The 19,989-nt window shown below is 40.5% G+C and overlaps 1 protein-coding gene across 2 annotated transcripts in view; it reads right to left on the bottom strand.

Annotated features, from left to right (window-relative positions):
- Positions 1-2,201: 2,201 nt before the first annotated feature.
- Positions 2,202-19,989, bottom strand: part of ppargc1b (peroxisome proliferator-activated receptor gamma, coactivator 1 beta) — a 93,045-nt gene continuing 75,257 nt past the window's right edge. Inside the window, exons 5-12 of one of the 2 annotated variants that reach the window (XM_034883099.1) lie at positions 16,055-17,102; positions 15,786-15,831; positions 13,409-13,476; positions 12,016-12,637; positions 10,404-10,461; positions 9,944-10,062; positions 8,680-8,807; positions 2,202-7,448 (exon numbers count right to left, since the gene is read on the bottom strand). In XM_034883099.1, coding sequence (XP_034738990.1) covers positions 7,357-7,448; positions 8,680-8,807; positions 9,944-10,062; positions 10,404-10,461; positions 12,016-12,637; positions 13,409-13,476; positions 15,786-15,831; positions 16,055-17,102 — 2,181 coding nt within the window. In that variant the 3' untranslated portion in view covers positions 2,202-7,356. The remainder of the gene's footprint in view (positions 7,449-8,679; positions 8,808-9,943; positions 10,063-10,403; positions 10,462-12,015; positions 12,638-13,408; positions 13,477-15,785; positions 15,832-16,054; positions 17,103-19,989) is intronic. The other variant, XM_034883100.1, reaches the window with a different exon arrangement.

The following is a 19,989-nucleotide window of genomic DNA, read 5'->3' as shown; positions in this document are numbered from 1 at the left end:
TAGAAGCAATCCATCAATTAACTAATCCTACTAACACGTTTTGTCTGTGCAGCCAAAGCCTGATCTTATTCCTCGTTGCCATAGAGCAGTGGTTCCCAAACTTTTCCATGTCCCCTAAACTGACACAAATTAGACCACTGACCCCCATTTGCTAAGAAACAATTTCACCAGTGTCCCGCATCGGATAGGATTTGTTGTTTTAGATGTTTTATTACAAAAGTGTATAAAAACAATGATCATAATAGTCATACATTCTGTCAATATGTCACTTTTATTATAGATGGATTTAGAGTAAAATAAATGATTCCCTTTCATGCTGGGGACCCCTTGGAGCCCACTTAAGGATCCCTGCCTAAAGCATCAGCATAAGCCATCCTGCCCTCCCAAATTCTCTCCAGAGCAAGGGTCTTCAACATTTCTTCAACTTCAAGACTGATCAGGGATCCCTGACTACATTTATTGTATACAATTAAGTTGCATATTAAACTGGGCCTACAACAACATGTAGGGTGGCCTAAAGCCCCTATACATACCTTTTTTAGTGCATAGAATACTAAGCTAATAAATTAATAATTGGCATGATTTTAAAATTCATGTTTCATTGTTAAACATACATGTGGCACACTAAATCCTTAGGATGAACAGTATCTGTGTATGTTTCTTTCCCCACAAATAGACTTTTTTCTTATTATGGGTTCCCAGAGCCCCTTTTGAAGATCTCTGCTCTAGTGCACTAAATTTGTATTTAGTCCAATTTGAGTGGCATTTACTAAAAACTACAGTACCCAGCCTATTTTAAGGAAATTACAGATCCACACATTTGTGACCTGATTAAAAAGATTAACATCTTCAGTAACAAATGGAATAGTTTCTTTTGGTATTTTCATGGAATCTGTTTACGAGAAGAAAACAGTAGAAGTTTAATCCTTTAAACTGACCAAACTATGGAACAACTTCATCCAGGTAATTCAGGTACAAATGTGCAAAATCAGTGCCAAAAAAAAAAGTCCTGTATGCTGTATTTTGATATTTTGTATCTAAATTCCCTAAATGGTTAACAGTAAGCAATCACATCTATACATTTCAATGTGCTCTTTGGACACTTGTCGGTCAGAAATCACCACATACACTGAACTAATGCTGTTCATTAGGATTTTATTTTTTGGAGGCAAATGAATGAATATATGTACTTTATACAGTAAATGAGGAGCACATCTCTACAGTTCCATAATGTAAACAATCTCTGAAGAGAAATGTATTCAGTTTAAAAGGAAGCCATAGTCTTCTGTTTTAAACTATTTACATGAATTAAAATATAATTTATAACATCAGATACTTCCGTTTCTATGAAACTAGATTTTAACAATTCAAAAATACTGAAATGCCTTTGTCTCCACATTCTCAAGACATATGAAATCACACAAAACGGAAAAAACACCATTTAAAGACATCCAAACTAGGCGTATAAATAAAAAAGAAAAGAAACGCAAAAAATAAAACCAACATATGTAAAAATATAAAATCTCACTAGCAGTTACCTTTTCTGTTTTACCAAAAACTAAGTTAAAAAAGAAAAAAAAATCATTTGTGAATTTGATAGTCATTAGATGTAAATAGACAATAAAGTCGATAGTAATGAAAAACAATCAAAAACAATGTATGCCCTTTTATGTCGAAATATTTGTATCCATCAAAAAAAAAAACACACCCACTCACATTTAGCAGATTTTGACAGTTTTACAGTCCGTACTAAGTGCCTATTTGACATCACTGTTTCCTAGAAGTTTGACAGGGTACCCATTAGTTTCTGTGTACTGTACAACTTTTGATGCTGAAATATGACTTAACCATGTCGCAGATCAAACAGAGAAGTGGAATCTGAGGCCGGTATTGCAAACACACCTGTCCTGGTAGGGGCTAATTAGATGGTGTAGCTAGTTAACAGGTACATTGTTTTCCAAAACTAAAAACAGTAAGTGACACAAAAACAAGTGTTTTTAGTGGGCCATGGCATTGGAAACATGACATCCATAAAACTGAATCTGATGCGGCCGTTAAAAACGCCACAATTTATGACAAGTTGTTGAAGTTTTTTCTTTTTGGTCAACTTGCCTCTCAAGTTTTATGGTTTTCTTGCCATTTTCCATTGTTGTGAAATGAAAAATGGACATAAAGGTATTGCATTCTGACAAGGGGAATTCTTTTTTTTTAATTTTTGTTTTTTACAGTTTATTTTATTTTACGAATTTGTTGTCCATCGACCTAGGACCTAGACCAATTAGACAGCAGTATTATTATGTTGAAATGTGTCAACGTGTTCTCAAAAACACTGAGGAGAATGGTCAACATCAAAGTTTTCTATAAGAAAGTATATAATCATCTAGATATCTACACAAACACACAAATATATATATTCATATATATGTATATATCTTTTATAATATGGCTATTGAAAAAAGTTTTAATTACGTCAGTAATTATTCAATAATAAACCACATTGGATTGGAAAGGAGTTGAAACTAAAAGAAAAGCTAGTGCTAGCTTTGTTTCCCCCCCCACCCCGATTGATTTTTAAGGCTTGCCATGATGAAAATTGGGGTTGTTTCGACCTCTAGGACCATGGAGGCACTCTCACAGGCACAGCGGCAGCCACTGTAGAAATCCCACCACATGCTTTAAGTCTCAAGATTTCCTCAAATAGGTGGAAGTCTGAATTCTGCATTATAAGTAGAATCTATGCTCGTCCTCCACAAAGACAACAAAGCCACAAGTTAAACAAGAGCTGGCTTTACAATAGTTTTATGTGAAAACGTTAGCAAAGTGTTAAGACTTGCCATTTAAAAGCCTTTTATGGTAACATTTTTGGTCATTGGTAAGAACTAAATCCAAAAATGTTCCACAGGAGTTTAAAAGCAAATTTCTTCTACCGTTCCCACCCTTGACTTCCACCATTCTCTCATACAACTTTGATATAAAACTGCGGTTTGTTTCTATGCAGCACCCACAAATTTGTCAAATCAGGCTTCCTTCCTGCTTTACCATTTATTCTGCTTCAGTACTTTACAATCTTGCTAACACAAAAGTAGACTGCCTCCCAGCTAGTTGGACCATAACACCATTCTGTAACTTATATTTGAATGTTATTGATTCAATCCAAGTGCTTCCTTTTTGGGATGAAGACGAGTTGCAGCAGTGAAACTGAGATTTCTACAGTGTCTATCTGTATCAACTAGTGCGACTTGAACCGGGTCAAACCAGCGACAACTTTTTTCTCCCTCCCACATTCTTTTACCAGTCATACATGTATAGTTATTTGCTGTAACTGTACGTGTTCAATGCAATTCACATCTGAACAAATCTGTGCACCATCAAAAAAATGGTTACAACATAGTTACAATGGCTTCCTTTTCAACACGAAGAAAAAAACTGTGAAGATATTTCACTACTTGGGACGTTATTTGTGCAAGAGTATATCAATACAATTCGTTTTGTATACGTGTTATGTGTTTACGGCACAACTTACCACATTCCTCCTGTAGATTTTTATGATTTTTGTGTGTTTAACAGCAGTCTACATACAGTACAGTAGCCTATTGAATCTGCACCTCAAAGATTGCCCGTGTTGCCAACCATACACATTACTACCTGTACATTATTACCTCTGTTTTTCAGAAAGGCTGTCTTAAAGTTAAGATTATTATGTATTGCATTTCAAATTGCTTTTAAAGAAAGACAAAAACGTTAACAAATATTTAGTCATTTCATAAACAGCAAAGAAAATGAATCTACTTGTATCTCTTTTAGTCTCTTATACAACAGTGTTGGACTTTGTGTTATGTTAATTTTTTCCCTTCATTTCCTCCCTGTATTGAAACAACATAAAGTCATTGGAACTAAACTGACCTGACCAAATGTCTGATTAGCAATCAACTATGACCCGACACTTTAAAAAAACACAAAAGAAAACACACAATACATTTTATGTTTACAACGAGGCATAGTGCTATATACACATTTTATATTCATATATATTAATATATTTACTTTTTTAATATGTAAACCAGCACATTCTCTCACTTTTTAGTAGTATACATACTAAGCACAAATACTCATTCAGTTGCAATTAGTTGTTAAAATGTCGTTTTTTTTCTTCCTTTTAAAAGAAAAAAAAAGTTGACACCTTGTTTCTCAATCAGTATGTATAGCACTAAATTGTATTTGTTTAGTTTTAGACATCAGTGAGCCTGGAGAAAGGTAACGCTAGGCCTCTAGGCCACTTCACTTGCTGTTTTTTTTAACGCTGAATAAGGCGCCTTTGTACTTAGTGTGCGTTCCTAATAAAGTCAAAGGAGAATCTAGTGATGTAAACATTCAATTTTTTGTGTGTTACCAAGGAGTTGATTAGAATAGACAAAGACAAGGAAGAGGATGGGGCTGGAGGATTACCTGTTAGAAAGCGGAAGTTTACCAGGGTTTGTGGAAGACCTGGTAAAAGGGCCTTGAACCCGTGAGAGACGGAAAGCTATTGAGTTAAAGTTAGTGAGTCGGTCTGCGTTTAGTTGAAATTCCTGGGCAAGGAGAGGAAAAATGGGGAAATCCCGGAGAATGGCATGTCCCTAGAGAAAACAGGAAAATTTAGGGAATCTTCAAACGCACTCAGTGACCAACTAACCACCAAGCCACCGTTCAACCCCTCCCCACCCCTCCTCACCAACCTGCAAGCGTCAGCAGTGTCCGACTCAAACACGAGACAAAGACGAAACACTCAGTTACACACGGACACAGGGTCGAGACGCCAAGAAACGGACACGCTAAGAGCCATTATGAGGCAAGCGAAAGAGTTAGAGAAAGAGAGAGATTATTCCCCTCACGAGTGGGTTCAGGAGGAGTCATACTATAAAAAATCAAACACTATCTCCCAAACTACCCATAAAACTCAACTGACGTAAAGAACTTTTCTGACAAAAAAAGAGTAAGGAGATGGGGGAGAGCATCCAGTAGGAGGAGGAAATAAAAACACAGGAGGAGCAGGGATGGATGGATGTGAGGTAGAGATGCTCAGCTGATACAGTACCTCGCAGACGAGAAACCGATTCTCGGCCGATTGTTTTTCTTACTTTCAAGCCCATCCCTCGCTTGTTCCCTGGCTGTGTAGGTTTGGTACCACTGTATTGGCGGGTTTGGAGGCTCTCTCCCTTTTCACGGCAGGTGCTACTGGCTGCATCAGGAATGTGAATTAGGTCCTACTTAGACTGTACTTAAAGCCATTAATTTGTCACTGCAGTCAACGGGACGCCTACACACCAAAGAAGTCCACAATCTTGGGCAGAAGTGGGGGAAATACGATGATTACATTCAGATTCTTGAATACATTCCATTTAAAGCAACAGATTAGTCTACTTCTGGCAATGGCAATATTGCATGGGTGGATTATGGAGAGCAAATTGGTCTTTTTCTTTGTATTTTTGAAACCCAATGTCAAGCTAACCAAACATGAAGCACTTGTATCACCAGGAAAAAATGATTCCTAGACCATCGAAAAAGCACTTATAGTACGTTGTGAAAGCAGATTGGACTGTGATGATCTGGACAAAGAGCGGATGTGGTGACTTCATACTGAGTTCAGCAAAGAACTAAGTATGACATGGTATGGAAATGCGTCTATGGCTACCATCTTTATTTCCCCATTGTAGGCCTGCTTGCTGCAGTCCCAATGTAAACAAAGTGTTGCATTGGCTGTGGCATTCAGGGGTTGTCATCCGGCTGCAGCCTTTATTGGACACATGTCCAGTATCAAAGATACTTTGAAACCACTTTGAGATGTCGGAAATAAATGTAGTTGAAATCAACCCATGAAGTATGTAAAAACACGATTCTGAAAAACCGCGAGGACACTAGCTAATTCTGACTCAACCCTTAAATAATTTCTAAATTAAATTTTTTTCAAATTTCCAATCCTAAGATTTAGTTTTACACTGACAGTAAATAAATCTGATCAAACTAGTATTTTTTATATTTTCTTTTTTTTTCTTATTTTGAAGCCAGCTCACAACATGTGCAACATTTAAGGTAAGTTTTTTCCAGGACCTAGTTGAGGTCTTGCTGTATGAAAACGTCTAGCAAACAGAGCCTGCAGCAGCCAGTAGCAGAAGCCAAAATAGTCAGCATGGCAGAGTAAGAGATTAGAGTCAAAGGGGGAAAGTGGAGGACAGTGGAGTCATTTGCCTCCTTAGGCCCAGATCAGACATAGTGCGTTTTAGCAGCCTGGGGTGGCTTTGTGTAATAGTTTTCAATGAGAGTGAAGCAGTTGCGTTGCTGAGCGCTTTGCCTTTTTTTCCCCGGAGCGCCCTGAATGCCTTGAGTGGAAAAAACTTCCTCTCAGAGCGTAAAAAGCGCCTGACGTCATGAACTTCAAAGCAAAACAACAAGAAGATCCAATGGATGCCTAGCAAGAAAAATAAAAAGAGGCAACTTGTCTGACGGGGGTGTCGTCAACAACAAAGGCAGTGCAGTGCGCCTCCCGTTTAACAACCTGCAAACGCGCTCTGTCTGATCGCGGCCTTTACAGTGCATAGATCAAATCAAGGAAGCACTACTGTTACAAAAAAGAAAACATGATTTTTTTCTTCTTCATTTTAGATTTGTAAACTTTATCAGTCATGAAATGATTACGTTAAATGTATTTTTTTCCATATTCGTTGTCCATAACACACACACACACACACACAATAGGATTTTGAAATTTGTAACGTCCACAATTTTTGCTAAACGAAAGCAGGGTTAATTTTTTTGTTCTGGTTATACAACCACACAACTTCATGGCGAACACAACTTGTAGGTTCACCACACGTAACCGGAAAAGGGAGTATTTCTTTTTTCTTTTTTTTACAAAACAAACGGAACAAAGAACACGCACACACGCAGAAACACACACCACGACGACCAACGCAACGCAGGAATAGCAAGGATTTGCTACAGAGGTCTCTCATGCCCGCTCATCCAGACGGGCGATGGTGCCACCAACACAGACGGCTAGGTTTTTGTTGTTCAGCAAAGAACTATCATTATTGTTTGTAGTTGTTGTACCATTGCTGTTAAACATCCTACTTCCTCCATTGTCTCTTAAATCCTCCGGACTCCCAGTGGCTTCCTCGTTTTTAAGCAGTATCCTCCGGTGATAGAAACTTAAAAAACAACCAGGTCCTTATCGTTTCTTTATTCCAATGGTAAAAATGTAAACATTTGCGAAGTTGCCTTGCATGGAGGTACTAAAAGGCCTGTCTGATGGCAGAGCCCAGTAGTAGGAGGGGTGTTGCTGCAGTGTACTAAGGCTGGCCAGTCAGGGGTGCCGAGCTGTCAGCGGTGCAGGGACTTTTGGGCCTCCTTCAGCAGAGTGTCAAAGTCCAGTGCATCGTACTTGCTCTTGACAGGGCCCGGACCTGCCTCATCTACAGTACAAGACAGAAAAAAAAGTCAAATTCCTCTCAATCTTACTTGAGTACCATACCTAACATACCTACCATACCTAAAGATAATGGCAACTTGAAAATTTCAGATTGACTGTGTGTTTCTTAAACACAGCTGCAGTAAACGTGCGTGGTATTTTTGCTTGCGCTATTGTCCGATTTTAAACCACTTGATATATATATTTTTTTCCAAACAAAAATTGCTAGTAATAATAACTAGAAATTAGCTACCGCAAAACCAGGCAGAGTAACTATATTACTATGCTAAATCATCATGCTGGTTTACTATTTCAGTCCCTCCAGGATTTCGCTGCCTTTTTTTTAGATTGTTGCCGCCCAAAATGCCTGATGTAGTGGGAGCTTTTGTAAAAAACTGCGATGAAAGTTGCGATGTTCTTGTATCTTTGCAATGAAGTTGCAACTTTTTTTGTATAGTTCTTTAAAAATAAAAAGGAAATCTGTTTTGAGAAGAATAAAATTACTCTAGGCTTAGTTTTCCTAGTAACCTCACCAATAATGCTGAGGATGCGGCAAATGAAAATGGCTGGTGGATTTAAAACAAAAACAAAAAATGTATTGAATGAATCAAATTTGAACATGTCAATAGCTTGTTGATCTTTACATTGTTCATTTCCTATCCTGGGCTGGGACACACATACGGTTTAATAAAGTACTCATTGGACTTTAACTTATCATTGCACTTATAATAACGAGGGTAGCTGTCCTCAATTTAGGACATCTTGTACACGCATCTCTGTTTTTTCATACATCCACTGCGTGTGTTTGTGTGTGAGCGTGCGTCATTCGCGGGGGGGAAGTGAGCAACCCTGTCCACTGCAGAGAGCTGACGGGATTGGAACAGTATATGAATGTATACAAATTGGCAGGACGCTCTGAAATGTTTTGCACCGCCAATTGCTGAACGTTTGGTGAATGTGAGATATATGAGTCACACACGTCTTCATATCAGAAACAAGGAAATGAATTTGGCGACGTATGTGTGACGTCAACCCCTTCTCACTCCCGCTTGGTCATTGGCTCTCGGCGTCAAATGCTGATAGAAAGTCTGGCACGGATTGGTTGAAGTTGCGGGAAACTTTGTTAAAAATGTGTTAAATTTGCTTGAATTGGCGCAATCGCAACATGGCAAAATCCTGGGGGGACTGCTATTTAAGCTACTTACAGTGTAACTTTGTCAGTGTGTGTGCATTACCAAGATCTATGTAGCGTTTCCTTGTCAGCCTCCGTAGGCCTGCTGGTCCATTCTGGAAAACAGTCTCCCGCTCTCTCCAGTGCTTTTGAACCCCCGACTGGCGGATCTTTATCACCCCACAGCGTTCTCTAGAACCAGAGAAGTATAGAGACAGACGTCCATGCATTAAGATAATGACAGTTTGCTCTTGGAAGGATGAAAAGGTACATTCTATCAAATGAATTATATGCCTCCTTTCATTCAATGTGCATTCAATGCACATATTGAAAGGATGATTGGATTGAAGTAGTCCAATACAGAAAAACCACAGAGGAAATTTGATCAGATTTTTCTCTGGACTGATGCCTGATTTCTATGTACTACATAAAGGACATTGGAGCACTGTATCAAATTTACAAAACTTGAATGGACACATATTTGGGTTTGTCTGCAACAACAAAAAAGGGCACCCTTATTTTGTTAAACTTTTTAAAGCCATGTTTAATCATTCCCCATGGGGAAATTTGGCCCCTGCAATTGAACCATTTAGCAGTGGCCAGCGACAGTATCGGGCCAGGGACCCCAACTCCAGTTCAGAGATCAGTGCCTTAGTCAAGGACAATATTCAGAGAATTTCGTATTTTATTTGTGTCTTTTTATGGTGTATAGAAAGCCAGATCACCTAGAGTAACCTATATAGAAATGAGAAGCTAAGTATTTCATTGGTTTGCACTTAGTGGTTATCAGTGGTTAACATGGTTTCAGTATAAGGTTTAAGGCATTAGAACAAAACAGGAATACTGGGGGCTCAAATTGCTAAAGTAGTCGTTACAATTGTAATTTGCAAAGGTACCACTAGGCTTGACAAATGCTTTCCGACAAATTGTCAGTTTTTTTTTTTTTTTTAAATTCTGCTGAAGTCTTTAAAAAGTTTGCAGCCCACCTTTTTTGAAAACTAAAGTTGATCAGCAAATACTGCTTTCTTATTTTCTCATTATCTTTTGTGTTTGTTGCATCTCAACTGTTCCCAATAGGTTGCCAGATTTCTTCACTTCACTTACTTCCAGAACAGCTTCTCTGATGACTTACTATTTACATTTCATTTCAAGTGCTAACATCTCATCCTAGTAAGAATTAATGACATTAGTACAACAACACTTCCAACGGCTGCATTTAAAACTGTCAATCTGTGCCCTTTAGCACACAAAAAACAAGTTCAATGTATCTTTAAAAAGCTCCCGTAGCTCCTCTCTTCAGATCGAGGGATCCAAATCAGGACACTTACTCGTTGCAGATGATGACTTTGCAGTCCTCAGGTTTGCCAAAAACCTGGAAGCGTTTCCTCAGCATGTTCTGGGTCACACTGGTTGGGAGGTTGTGGATGTAAAACACCTGGCAGTTGTCCTGGCAACAGGGAAACCATGGCAACAGTCAGGACAAAGGACAATACAGAATACTTATAGATGTGGGAACTGAACTAGTAAGAGTGAGTGTAGGGCGGCATCCTGAAACTCAACACACGCCCTGTGTTCATATACATGCAGTCCGTTATTTTGATCTTGTAGCCACAGTATGAATCTGAAGATACATTGTATGGTGTTGGTATGCTAAGTGTGTTGGCATGTCCAAAATTGTTTAATCTTTGTTTGTTTTAGGGCATGAACCATTTGACCTTTAGAGGTGTTTCTTTAATTCAACACTATTGCTGTGTGCAGAAGACTGCAGAACGTGTGTGTTCTCTGTACCTCGTCAGACTTGGCTTTGTTCCTCTGCTTGTCGTCGGTACAGATCTCTGAGTTCTCACTAAAAGAGAACAAGAAAGAAAAGGGGAAGGACAGAGAGCATAGTCAGTGAGATAAGGACGGACACAAGGTGAAACTGAAATGTCATACAGAATGACAGAAATGGGTGAACCGCAGCAGAAAAGGAGACTTTCTTCCACTGACTGCAGAATAGCGCTGTCTCTTACTTTTACATCCCCACCCTTTTTCGCTGCCATTGTCTTCCATGTCCAGAAATCCTATAACCGCTGACCTTATTGACTGTGTGACAGTCACTTTAAACTAAATCTTACAAGGATAGAAATGATACTAAACTTCTACGTTAGACAGTATAGTCATTGATTGGAAGGTTGTTGAGAACAATTGTTTTTTCATACTGTATTTCATTTTCATGCTACAGATCAGAACGCAGTTAGTGACTACCTAAATCACCCTCACAGTGCAGTGCATCACCCTTTGTACATTCAGACATTTTTGAGAAAGACAAATCTCAAATCAGTATTTAACCGTAATACATTTTATTCCAAATTCAAAAGCAGCGAGGTGAACAGTTGGTCGCATTTCTGCGATGCAATTACGACTAGAGATCATCCAATACAGTTTTTTGCTTCCCGATACGGATTCCGATTCTTACTATCCAAACCTATACTGTACTATCCGATCTGTCATATAATTTAATTATGTTGTCACAGCGGTATACTACTATCCCTGTATGGATGTGACATGATTTCTGTCTTTGTTGTTGGTCTAACTCAGGTTAAACTCTTGGTGAAACAGGAACAAACACAAACAATTAACGCCACTGAACTTTCTTTTATCATCCAGTTTGGCAGTCAGTTACAACGGAAAAAGAACATCAATAAACTACTTTAAGGTAGACTTTCTTTGTTTGGTTTATTACGTGGTATCTGTTTGATGTATAAACTCCAGTACTTACCGATACCAGTGTTTTAGCCAGTATTGGAGGCCATATTGATACTGGTATCAGTATCAAGACGTCTCTAATTACGACACGTTCTTTTGACTAGCCACAAGATGCAATACGTTGAAGTAACAGCGGCTGGTGATTTGACTTGATGTTTGCAGCGCATTTCAACCAAAGATGTCTGCATGTAGAGTTAGTTAAGCATTCGACGTGAGCGGTTTTCATTTTGGCACCTTTGTTTACCCTCGTCTTCTAGATTGGGTGTGGATATGCCGCAAGACAATGGGAAATTGTCAACCATCGGAGATTTTATATTTTGCAATGACACTGTACATCAAGCCATTTATTTTTACATAGACAAAAGAGTGCATTCAGACTGTAGACACTGTGTTGTGAAGCAGCTGGATTACTGTATGTGGCACAATATGCTGAGAAAATTACCCCAGAGAGTTGTACGTGAAAAGACTTGAGATGCAAAGTTGTTCTTTCAATTTCTCTCATTCTAATGCTGTGGTCTACTCTTATTGTCTCTTCCTTCTGCCCCATGCCGCTATCTTCCCGCTGCATTTCATTGTGAAATCTTATCTCCTTGACCCATATTCTCACACCTCTCTTTCCCCTCCTCCCACACTCATTGTTTCTCTGTCTCACCTGGAGTCTGTCTTGCTGGCGGGGGAGTCAGGACACAGGAGAATGGGGGAGGGGGAGCGAGACGAGCGCTCCGCCTCTTCCTCTGAGACCGGCGGCGTGGCAGCTGGCGATTGGCAGTGTAGCGGCGGTGATGATGATATCACCACCGTCGGCGTGTGGTGCTCAAGCAGTTCTGCGATTTCTGACACATCCAGCCTTTCCCTGTTCTCCTTTCCATTTCCATCCGATACCTGATTGTCCGCAGCTTTGGGTGCTTGGGATCCAACTCCATCGCTCCCTCCTTGCGCCTGCAAGATGGCGCCGAGCATGGCGGCGCTGCGCTTGCGGCTCTCCCCGAGGCTCAGAGCACAGTAGTCGTGGTCCCCAAAGGTGCGGTGGGTGTCGATGTCGCCGGCCTGGCCCATGCGCCGCAGTTGGGCATACAGCTCCGTTTGCTCTGGAAGCTTCCGCTGGTGGTGGGTGCGGCTCAGCCAGGACGAGCCCTTCGAAGCGGTGATGGTGCTTGAGGCCTCACTGCCACCATCAACACCAACTGTTCCTTCACCTCCCTTTCCTCCCTCGGCTGGCTTAAAGAGCTCATCCTCCACTGGTTTGTGAGGCGGGGTGGTGGGAGGGGTGAGACCTGAGGGGGGAGGGAAGGGAAGGGATACCCAGGTGAGCACTGCTTCCTGCCAAAAAATAGTCCAGCAAATAACCTCCCCTTTTACTGTTGTTTTTTTGGATTAAACAATGAATCACATTTGTGTCCTTTGGACTCGCACTGCAAAGATAAAGATTATTTGTCAACTATTAAATGAATTCAGACATTTACTATTTTTGAAAAAACGATTAATCGGTTTGAGTATTTTTTTTTTTTTTTTTTTTTTTAAAGGAAAAAAAATATCCAATTCCTCCTTCTTAAATGTGAATATATTTTTTTTTGTTTCTTCCCTCCTCTGTGACAGTAAACTGAATATCTTTGAGCTCTGGGCAAAACGGGACATCTGAGGACGCCATCTTGGGAATCCCTGACGACACTTTTCACAATTTTCTGACATTTTATAGACCAAATAACTTCTCCATTGATTGAGAAAGTTATCAACAGATTATTCAACATTTAAAATAATCTTTAGATGCAGCCCTACTTTGTACAGAGTCTTATTGCAGCTTCCCTTTTTACTCAGTATTTATGCTAAGCTAACATAATTTAATTTATAGATACGAGAGTGGTATCAATCTTCTCATCTATGTCGTAAAAGTCTAGTGTATCTCTGACAATGCTGAGGCACGGCTTGCTCTTACTTCTAATCCCAAACCAAATAAGATTTGGCCCCACAATCCCTGTCCCTTACGCCTGCATCTTTAGAGCAGTATTTTAGCTTTTAGTACTTTTAGTATTTAAACAAACACCTACCTGCCGTTCCACACAGATCCACACCGAGCGTCTGCTCAAAAGACTTGGTGCTGTACTGGGACTCTCTGGGGGAGAAGAGACAACAGATCAAAGAAAAGAGAGAGAGAGATTAAGGTTTGTTGTGTCATGTTGGAATCGGTTGTAATTTTTAAAACATCTATGCCAAAAAGAATCCAATAACAGCCTTAAAGAGCTCCCAGTAAAGTCTCTTCCCTCCCCCCGCCCACGGCTTGAATAAAAATGTCTGCTGAATTTGAATTATGTTTCTCCCTGTATGTGCTACTGGCATTTCTCGACACTCCTCATTTCTTATCACAACAACCATATGTACTCTGCTGTCCTCTCCCCTGTTCTTCTCCTTCTTTCTATTTCTGTCTGTCTGTTTCTGTTTCTTTCCAGTTGCCATGAAAGGCAGGCGTGGTGCCGAGTGGATTGGCTTCAGGCGGGATATTACTTACCCTCCACAGAGAACAGGAGAGTAAAATATATATATATTTTTAAACGCACAACTTCTTTTTTGGTGAGCACTTCAGAAGACAGATTCATTTAGAAGATGGACCGACGCCAGGGGTTTGTACAGGAAACATCCAGCTTTGTGACTGGATGGAGCTGGAGAAGTTCCAGGGTTTGTGGAGGGATGGGTGGGGAGGTTCATTTGGAAAAGTAAGAGCAGTGAGGGCACTCTTTCTGGCGCAGATCAAAGTCTGAGAATTCAATTGGGATCTTTGAATAAAATTGCTGAATTTGGGGGCTGGCCTTTAGTAGTATATACACATACTTATTAGATTATACATGCCATGACTGCAAACCATGTTTTAATGAATCCGGACTCTTTTTAAAGCACGTTCACATCATTTTCTTTCTCCCTTATGACTTTTTAAGTGGAGAATCTACAACAAATAGCGCTTTGAGATTCACAATTTGAGCTGGTCCTAATGTCTTTGCACTTTGGTATGCTAAATGTTAAAATGTTCATAACTATTGTATTGTCTATTCAGCTGTCTTAACTCAGTTTTAGAGGCTTTTCCTTAAATTAAGAAATCATGGACTGCTGCCACATTGTGAAAGATTAGATTATATAATTTAGACAAAGTAAAAAACAAAGTACTTGACAAAGTAAAGTCAATTAGTGCAGAATTTTTAAATTACAGCAACGAATGCAGTAGTTTACATGTTTACATGCATAAGATTAGTACAACTGTAACAAGCCTCTGCTTCTTAAAAGTTCCCATGGTATCACTTTGAGTTTTTTAAACATTAATATGAGTTCCTCCAGCCTGCCGATGGTCCCCCTGTGGCTAGAAATAACGATAGGTGTAAACTAAGCCCTGGGTATCCTGCTCTGATTTTGAGAAAATGGAAGCTCAGGTGGGCCGATCTGGAAGTACAGTATTAGCTGACCACTAAGGCCTATATAAAAGCATCCAAAGAGCACCATGTCATGGGACCTTTAATGGAATCGGTTCCTCGCTCAGCTCACTCATCATAACGATTCTGATGATGTTCAATGCATTTCCTCAGCAATGTGGAAAAGTAGCTCCCATTGAAACCATTTAGAAGTTAAATCATACTCTAAGTGGGGGAGTTCTTCCTGGAGTACTGTTGAGCATTAAGTGTTCATACAAATACTGGAGCAATATGAGCTTACATTTGGACAAAATGGATCATAAGTTAGCATCAGTGTCATCTTTTACTGAGATTGATACTTTTGCTTTGCTTATCAGGAATCCTTTACATGATGCAAATTGTTATTAAAGATACACTATACTGCTTTCATCAGATCCTTTAGTGAGACGTTTTTTTCAAAACTAACTTTCTCTGAGGTAATTTAAAAACTGTCTGAAAATGGGCTGTGAAGTTCAAATATTTAGCAGTATGATATTACATTAAGGGTCATGTATAACATTTTACTATAATGAAAGCATGTGTTTGCCATTGCAGAGGCATCTACCTTATACCTGTCTGCTCTGTAAAATAAAGAACAAAAAGAGTGATTTCTGAAATTAGCACACCAACAGTTTAGTTATAGCTAACACCGGATTGGAGTTTTAATAGTTATCATTAATGCACTTAATGCAGTACATGGTCAGAATTATAAGAGGTGAAATTCTGCTACATTTTGTCTGTCTTCAAAATGCATTATTTATAAAACCTACACTGATGGTCTCTTTTTAGCTTTCAAAATAGCTGGTTATGGACTACTGTAATAGATATTTTTGTCACATTCTAAACAACTGAACATTCAGTAAAAAAAAAAAAAAGATTCATTAAAGGATGCTTCCGCAATACATGAAGTCACTGCAGACTAGGTGCTGCATAATGCTGCAAAAAGCTACTACTATATGATAAAAAACTGGAACTACATAGAGAAACTTACCCAGTGGACTTGGAGTTGAGAGGCAGACAGAGGCAGGCTCGCTTTTCTGCAATCAGAATAAAAAGCCAGTTACAACATTGCACAACATGGAAGATGCATGTCTCTTTGATTTTCCCATTCTTAAAAATTAGTGTTAAAGTGTCTGGAAAGACCGCCACACGTGAAATGTTATGGGTTATAATTGAAGTTTTAAAATAAAGTCTGATTATCAAAACATTAAGATAACCCTGTGGTATAAATGTAGCCTGTATCTTTCCTATCCATCTTACCGTGGCAGCAGGGTTTGGTCGGCTCCGTTGTACCAGTGCTGTCGTCTTCTGGGTTAGGCTGCTCTGGCTGCTTCTTCGTCGTCGTACCCCCTCCTGCTTGGGTTGGCATGAGTTTGACCCCTGCTCGTCCCTCCTCCCTCTCCTCCCTGTCCCTACCCTCTCCTTCCCTCGCTCGTCCAGGCCGCAGCCTCTTGGCGAAGCGGCTGGGGAAGGAGGCCAGCCGTCGGGAGCGCCGAACAGAGAAGGAGCCGCCGTCTTCTGCGGTCTCCTCTGGGCTTTGAGGCGCCTCCGAGGAGTAGCTTCTCCTCTCATGAGAAGAGGAGTCTTTACGAAGCTCTAGCTTAGGGGTGCTGGAGCTGGGGAAGTAGGATGAGGCTGATTTCGCCGCAGCAGAAGGAGTAGATACTCCTACTCTGTTAGGGCTGTGGAGGTAAGGGGGGCTGTGCAGTCTGTAAGGCTTGCTCACATCGAAAGAGCTGCTCTGTTGCAGAAGCTCACGCAGAAGGGAGTTGGCTTTCATCTCCCTTCGCCTTGCAAATGGGAGCCTTCTGGGGGCACTGCCTGTCCCAGTAAAACCCACACTAGTCCCAGGAGTAGCCACCAAAACAACTCTGCTGTGAGAGTTTGTGGTAGCTAGGCGGGAGGCCTCAGCTCTGGCCCGAGGCCTCGGGGCTTCCCGGTCCTTACGCTCCCAGCCCTGCTGCTTGCGTGTGGGCAGGCAGTACGTGTGCATGTACGTGATCAGCTCTACCACAGAGTGCAGTTCTTTCTCTGAGCTAAACTGTGGCTTTGCTGGCTCACCGGGGACGGCTGCCACAACTCCCACACCTTCCACCTCGCTGCTGGAAGACTCCTCCTCTTCCTCCTCCCCTTCCTCCTCCTCTTCATCCTCCTCCGACTCACTCTCCTCGTCCTCTTCGTCCTCCTCTGTGTCGGGGGCCGGGTTTTCCTCCGAGTCCCGGGCGGTGGTGAGGTGGCGGTGGAGTTCTGTGCACAGGCGGCCCGCTGGACGCACCACTCGGGGCTTCCGCTCCTGACGGTGGTCACTCTGAGGGTGGAGAAACACCAACACGAATACCAGTGTGAGACTTTACTCTCAAATTGCGGGCAAAAACTGTAAGAACTTAATGCTGCAAACACAAGTCAATGGATGAAGACTGGGAGTGAAATAACCCTATTGGCCAATTAGGTTTTAAGTTACTCTACCAGACATTTTGATTAGTATCAAAACATGTAAAAATTACAATCATTTGGGGGGACATTAATAGCTTAAAAAACACATGCGACACATCCTCTATTTAGGCTTTAGCAAAGGACGTCAAAACAAAATGGCAACCTTAGAAAAAAAGCCCTTGATCTTTGACTCTGAGGAACTGACTCTAAAACCTGACATTTACTATAAACGTTTTAGATTGAACATTTTCTATCTTCTATCAAACTCCACTGTAGTTGTGCAAATGCCTCATCACAGTGTCTACAGTCTGTCATGGGAACAAGACAAAATGAACCATGAAAAATAACAAAAGATGAACTCAAGAACATTGGAGTGTATCTGCACACAGCAGTATATTCTGCTTACGACTTTGTGAGGGATGAATCTGTGTGCAGCTGCGATGAAATTGCTGATTCTATATTGCTCATAAAGAGGAAGAGAGACTTTGATTCACTGTTGCCCTCTTGCCCTGTCAGTCAATACTCCCACCATCTGCCACAGCAAAGCCACACTCCTCTAAAATTAAAGCTCAAGCACACACACAAAGCACACACACACACGCACACACTAGCAACAGCAAGGTTAGGAGCGTGTGCGATGGATACAGGCTTGGCTTATCCCCACGCTGCATCCTTTGGGTATCCTCCTAGCTTGAGCCGGAGCAGAAGGCTGTGTGAAGGCTCACCATGCTTTATGCTTGTACAAGATAAATGACTGGTGTTGTAATCAATGACCACTTTCTGAAGCACAATGCTACTAGCTATCCAATTACTGCTAAGTCATACAGCAGTAGCCATAGTAAATGTCCTCTCTTCCTGACACCACATCTATCATGGGCAGCAGCTGAAGGTCTCTGTAAGCTTGAAGGCTCTAAGAGTTGTTCGTCTAAAATGATGTTTATCATTTGAGAAAAAATGAATTAATAAACTTGTTGTGCTGGACAACTGCTGGCTGGACTTTTGGAAATGTGATTTAGTTTTGCCCCTTGAGGATGCACAATGATAATCCAGGAACTACGTAGGATTTAGCTAATACAAGGCCAATACTGATGGCTATTGTTTTTTTTAAATGAAGCCACCGATGGCAAGCTTTTCACTAGTTTCAGGATCATATATTCTTGTTGGTGTTAAAAAAAAAGGATGTACTTACTTAAGGTAGGGTTGATGTTGTTAAAAGCAGAATGATTCACATTTTACAAGTTGAGAAAAATGTCTTTGATTAAGCACGTCTAACAAACATCAAAATAAGACAATGTATCAGTGCCTTTTATGATTCATATTAGCGTTTTCTAATCTGTAAACCACAACATTTAGGGTTAGTTAAAGGTATACAGCTTTGTGTCATGTTTGTGTGGGCAGTGTGTTTGGATCAACAGTGTTTGGCTTCCCCGTGGCTTCAGTGCGACACAGCGAAGGTCTGCGGAGATCTGCCAGTTTCACGTCATCCAGCAGATCACAATGCCCAAAAAGCTGGATTTAAATCACTAAAATATCTCTATATTTCGGCAAGATTGTGGTCAAAGTTAAAATAAATCAATGATAACTGATAGTAGGAAACAGGATACAAAGTCATTGTACACCCGACCATCATTCTTTCTTAATACTCTCCCTAAGAGGTTGTGCAGCCTACTATGTCATTCTACATCCGCCTTTGGTTTTGACAAAGAACAGCCTTTTTTATTTTTTTAGCACAAGCAAGAAAACATAACAGAGGTCATTGCAAGCATCGGAACAAACTATTCCTGTCAGTTTTCCTAGTGAGCAGCAAGCAACATTGGAAGGATTCATATTCAAATGCAGATATCTGTTCTTTGTATTGTTCTGACTCTATCCTGGCTGATTGGAAAACTTGGTTGGCCTGATATGGTTCTGCGGAGTTCCCCAAGGCTCCATTATGGGGCCTCTTCTGTTTAACATCTACATGCTTCCACTGGCTCAGATTATGGAAAACAACAAAATGAGCTACTATAGTCATGCGGACGGTGCACAAATTTACATAACCTTATCGGCAGGGGACTATAGTCCAATATATAAACTGAAAAAGTGCATCAAACAAATTAACGGCTGGATGTGCCAGAACTGAGCTGATTGTTTTTGTACATCTGCGCTCAGCTTCAAACAACAATGCTAAAAACAACAGACAAAGCCAGAAATCTTGGTGTTGTCATTGGAATCTGACCTGAATTTTAACAACCACATTAAGACAAGGTAGCCTATTATCAACTTAAGTATATATCAAGTGTTAAAGGACTTCTGTGTCAACAGGATTTGGAAAAAACTTGTCCATGCTTTCATCTTCAGGTCTCCCTAAAAAATCAATCAGACAGCTTCAGCTGATTCAGAACGCTGCTAATAGAGTCCTCATTAAGACAGAGAGACTGGATCACATCACTCCAGTTCTGAAGTCCTTACACTGGCTTCCTGTGGCCCAAATAATTGATTTCAAAGTACTTTTGCTAGTTTATAAATCACTAACCGGTTTAGGGCCAAAATACATTTCTGATATTCTACTGCACTATGAACCACCCAGACCTTTCAGGTCTTCAGGGACAGGTCTGCTTTCTGTCCCCAGAGTCAGAACTAAACAGGGGGAAGCAGCGTTCAGTTTCTATTCTCCTCATAGCTGAAACAAACTTCCAGAAAACTGCAGGTTTGACGCAACTCTGTTCTTTTAAATCAAGGCTGAATACCTTTCTTTTTTTGTAGCCTTTCTTTAAATAGAT

The sequence above is a fragment of the Etheostoma cragini genome, chromosome 10 (assembly GCF_013103735.1).
Source record: "Etheostoma cragini isolate CJK2018 chromosome 10, CSU_Ecrag_1.0, whole genome shotgun sequence".
Lineage (NCBI taxonomy): Eukaryota > Metazoa > Chordata > Actinopteri > Perciformes > Percidae > Etheostoma > Etheostoma cragini.
The sequence above is the reverse complement of the archived record's forward strand: the minus strand, read 5'-3'. Positions and strand labels throughout refer to the sequence as shown.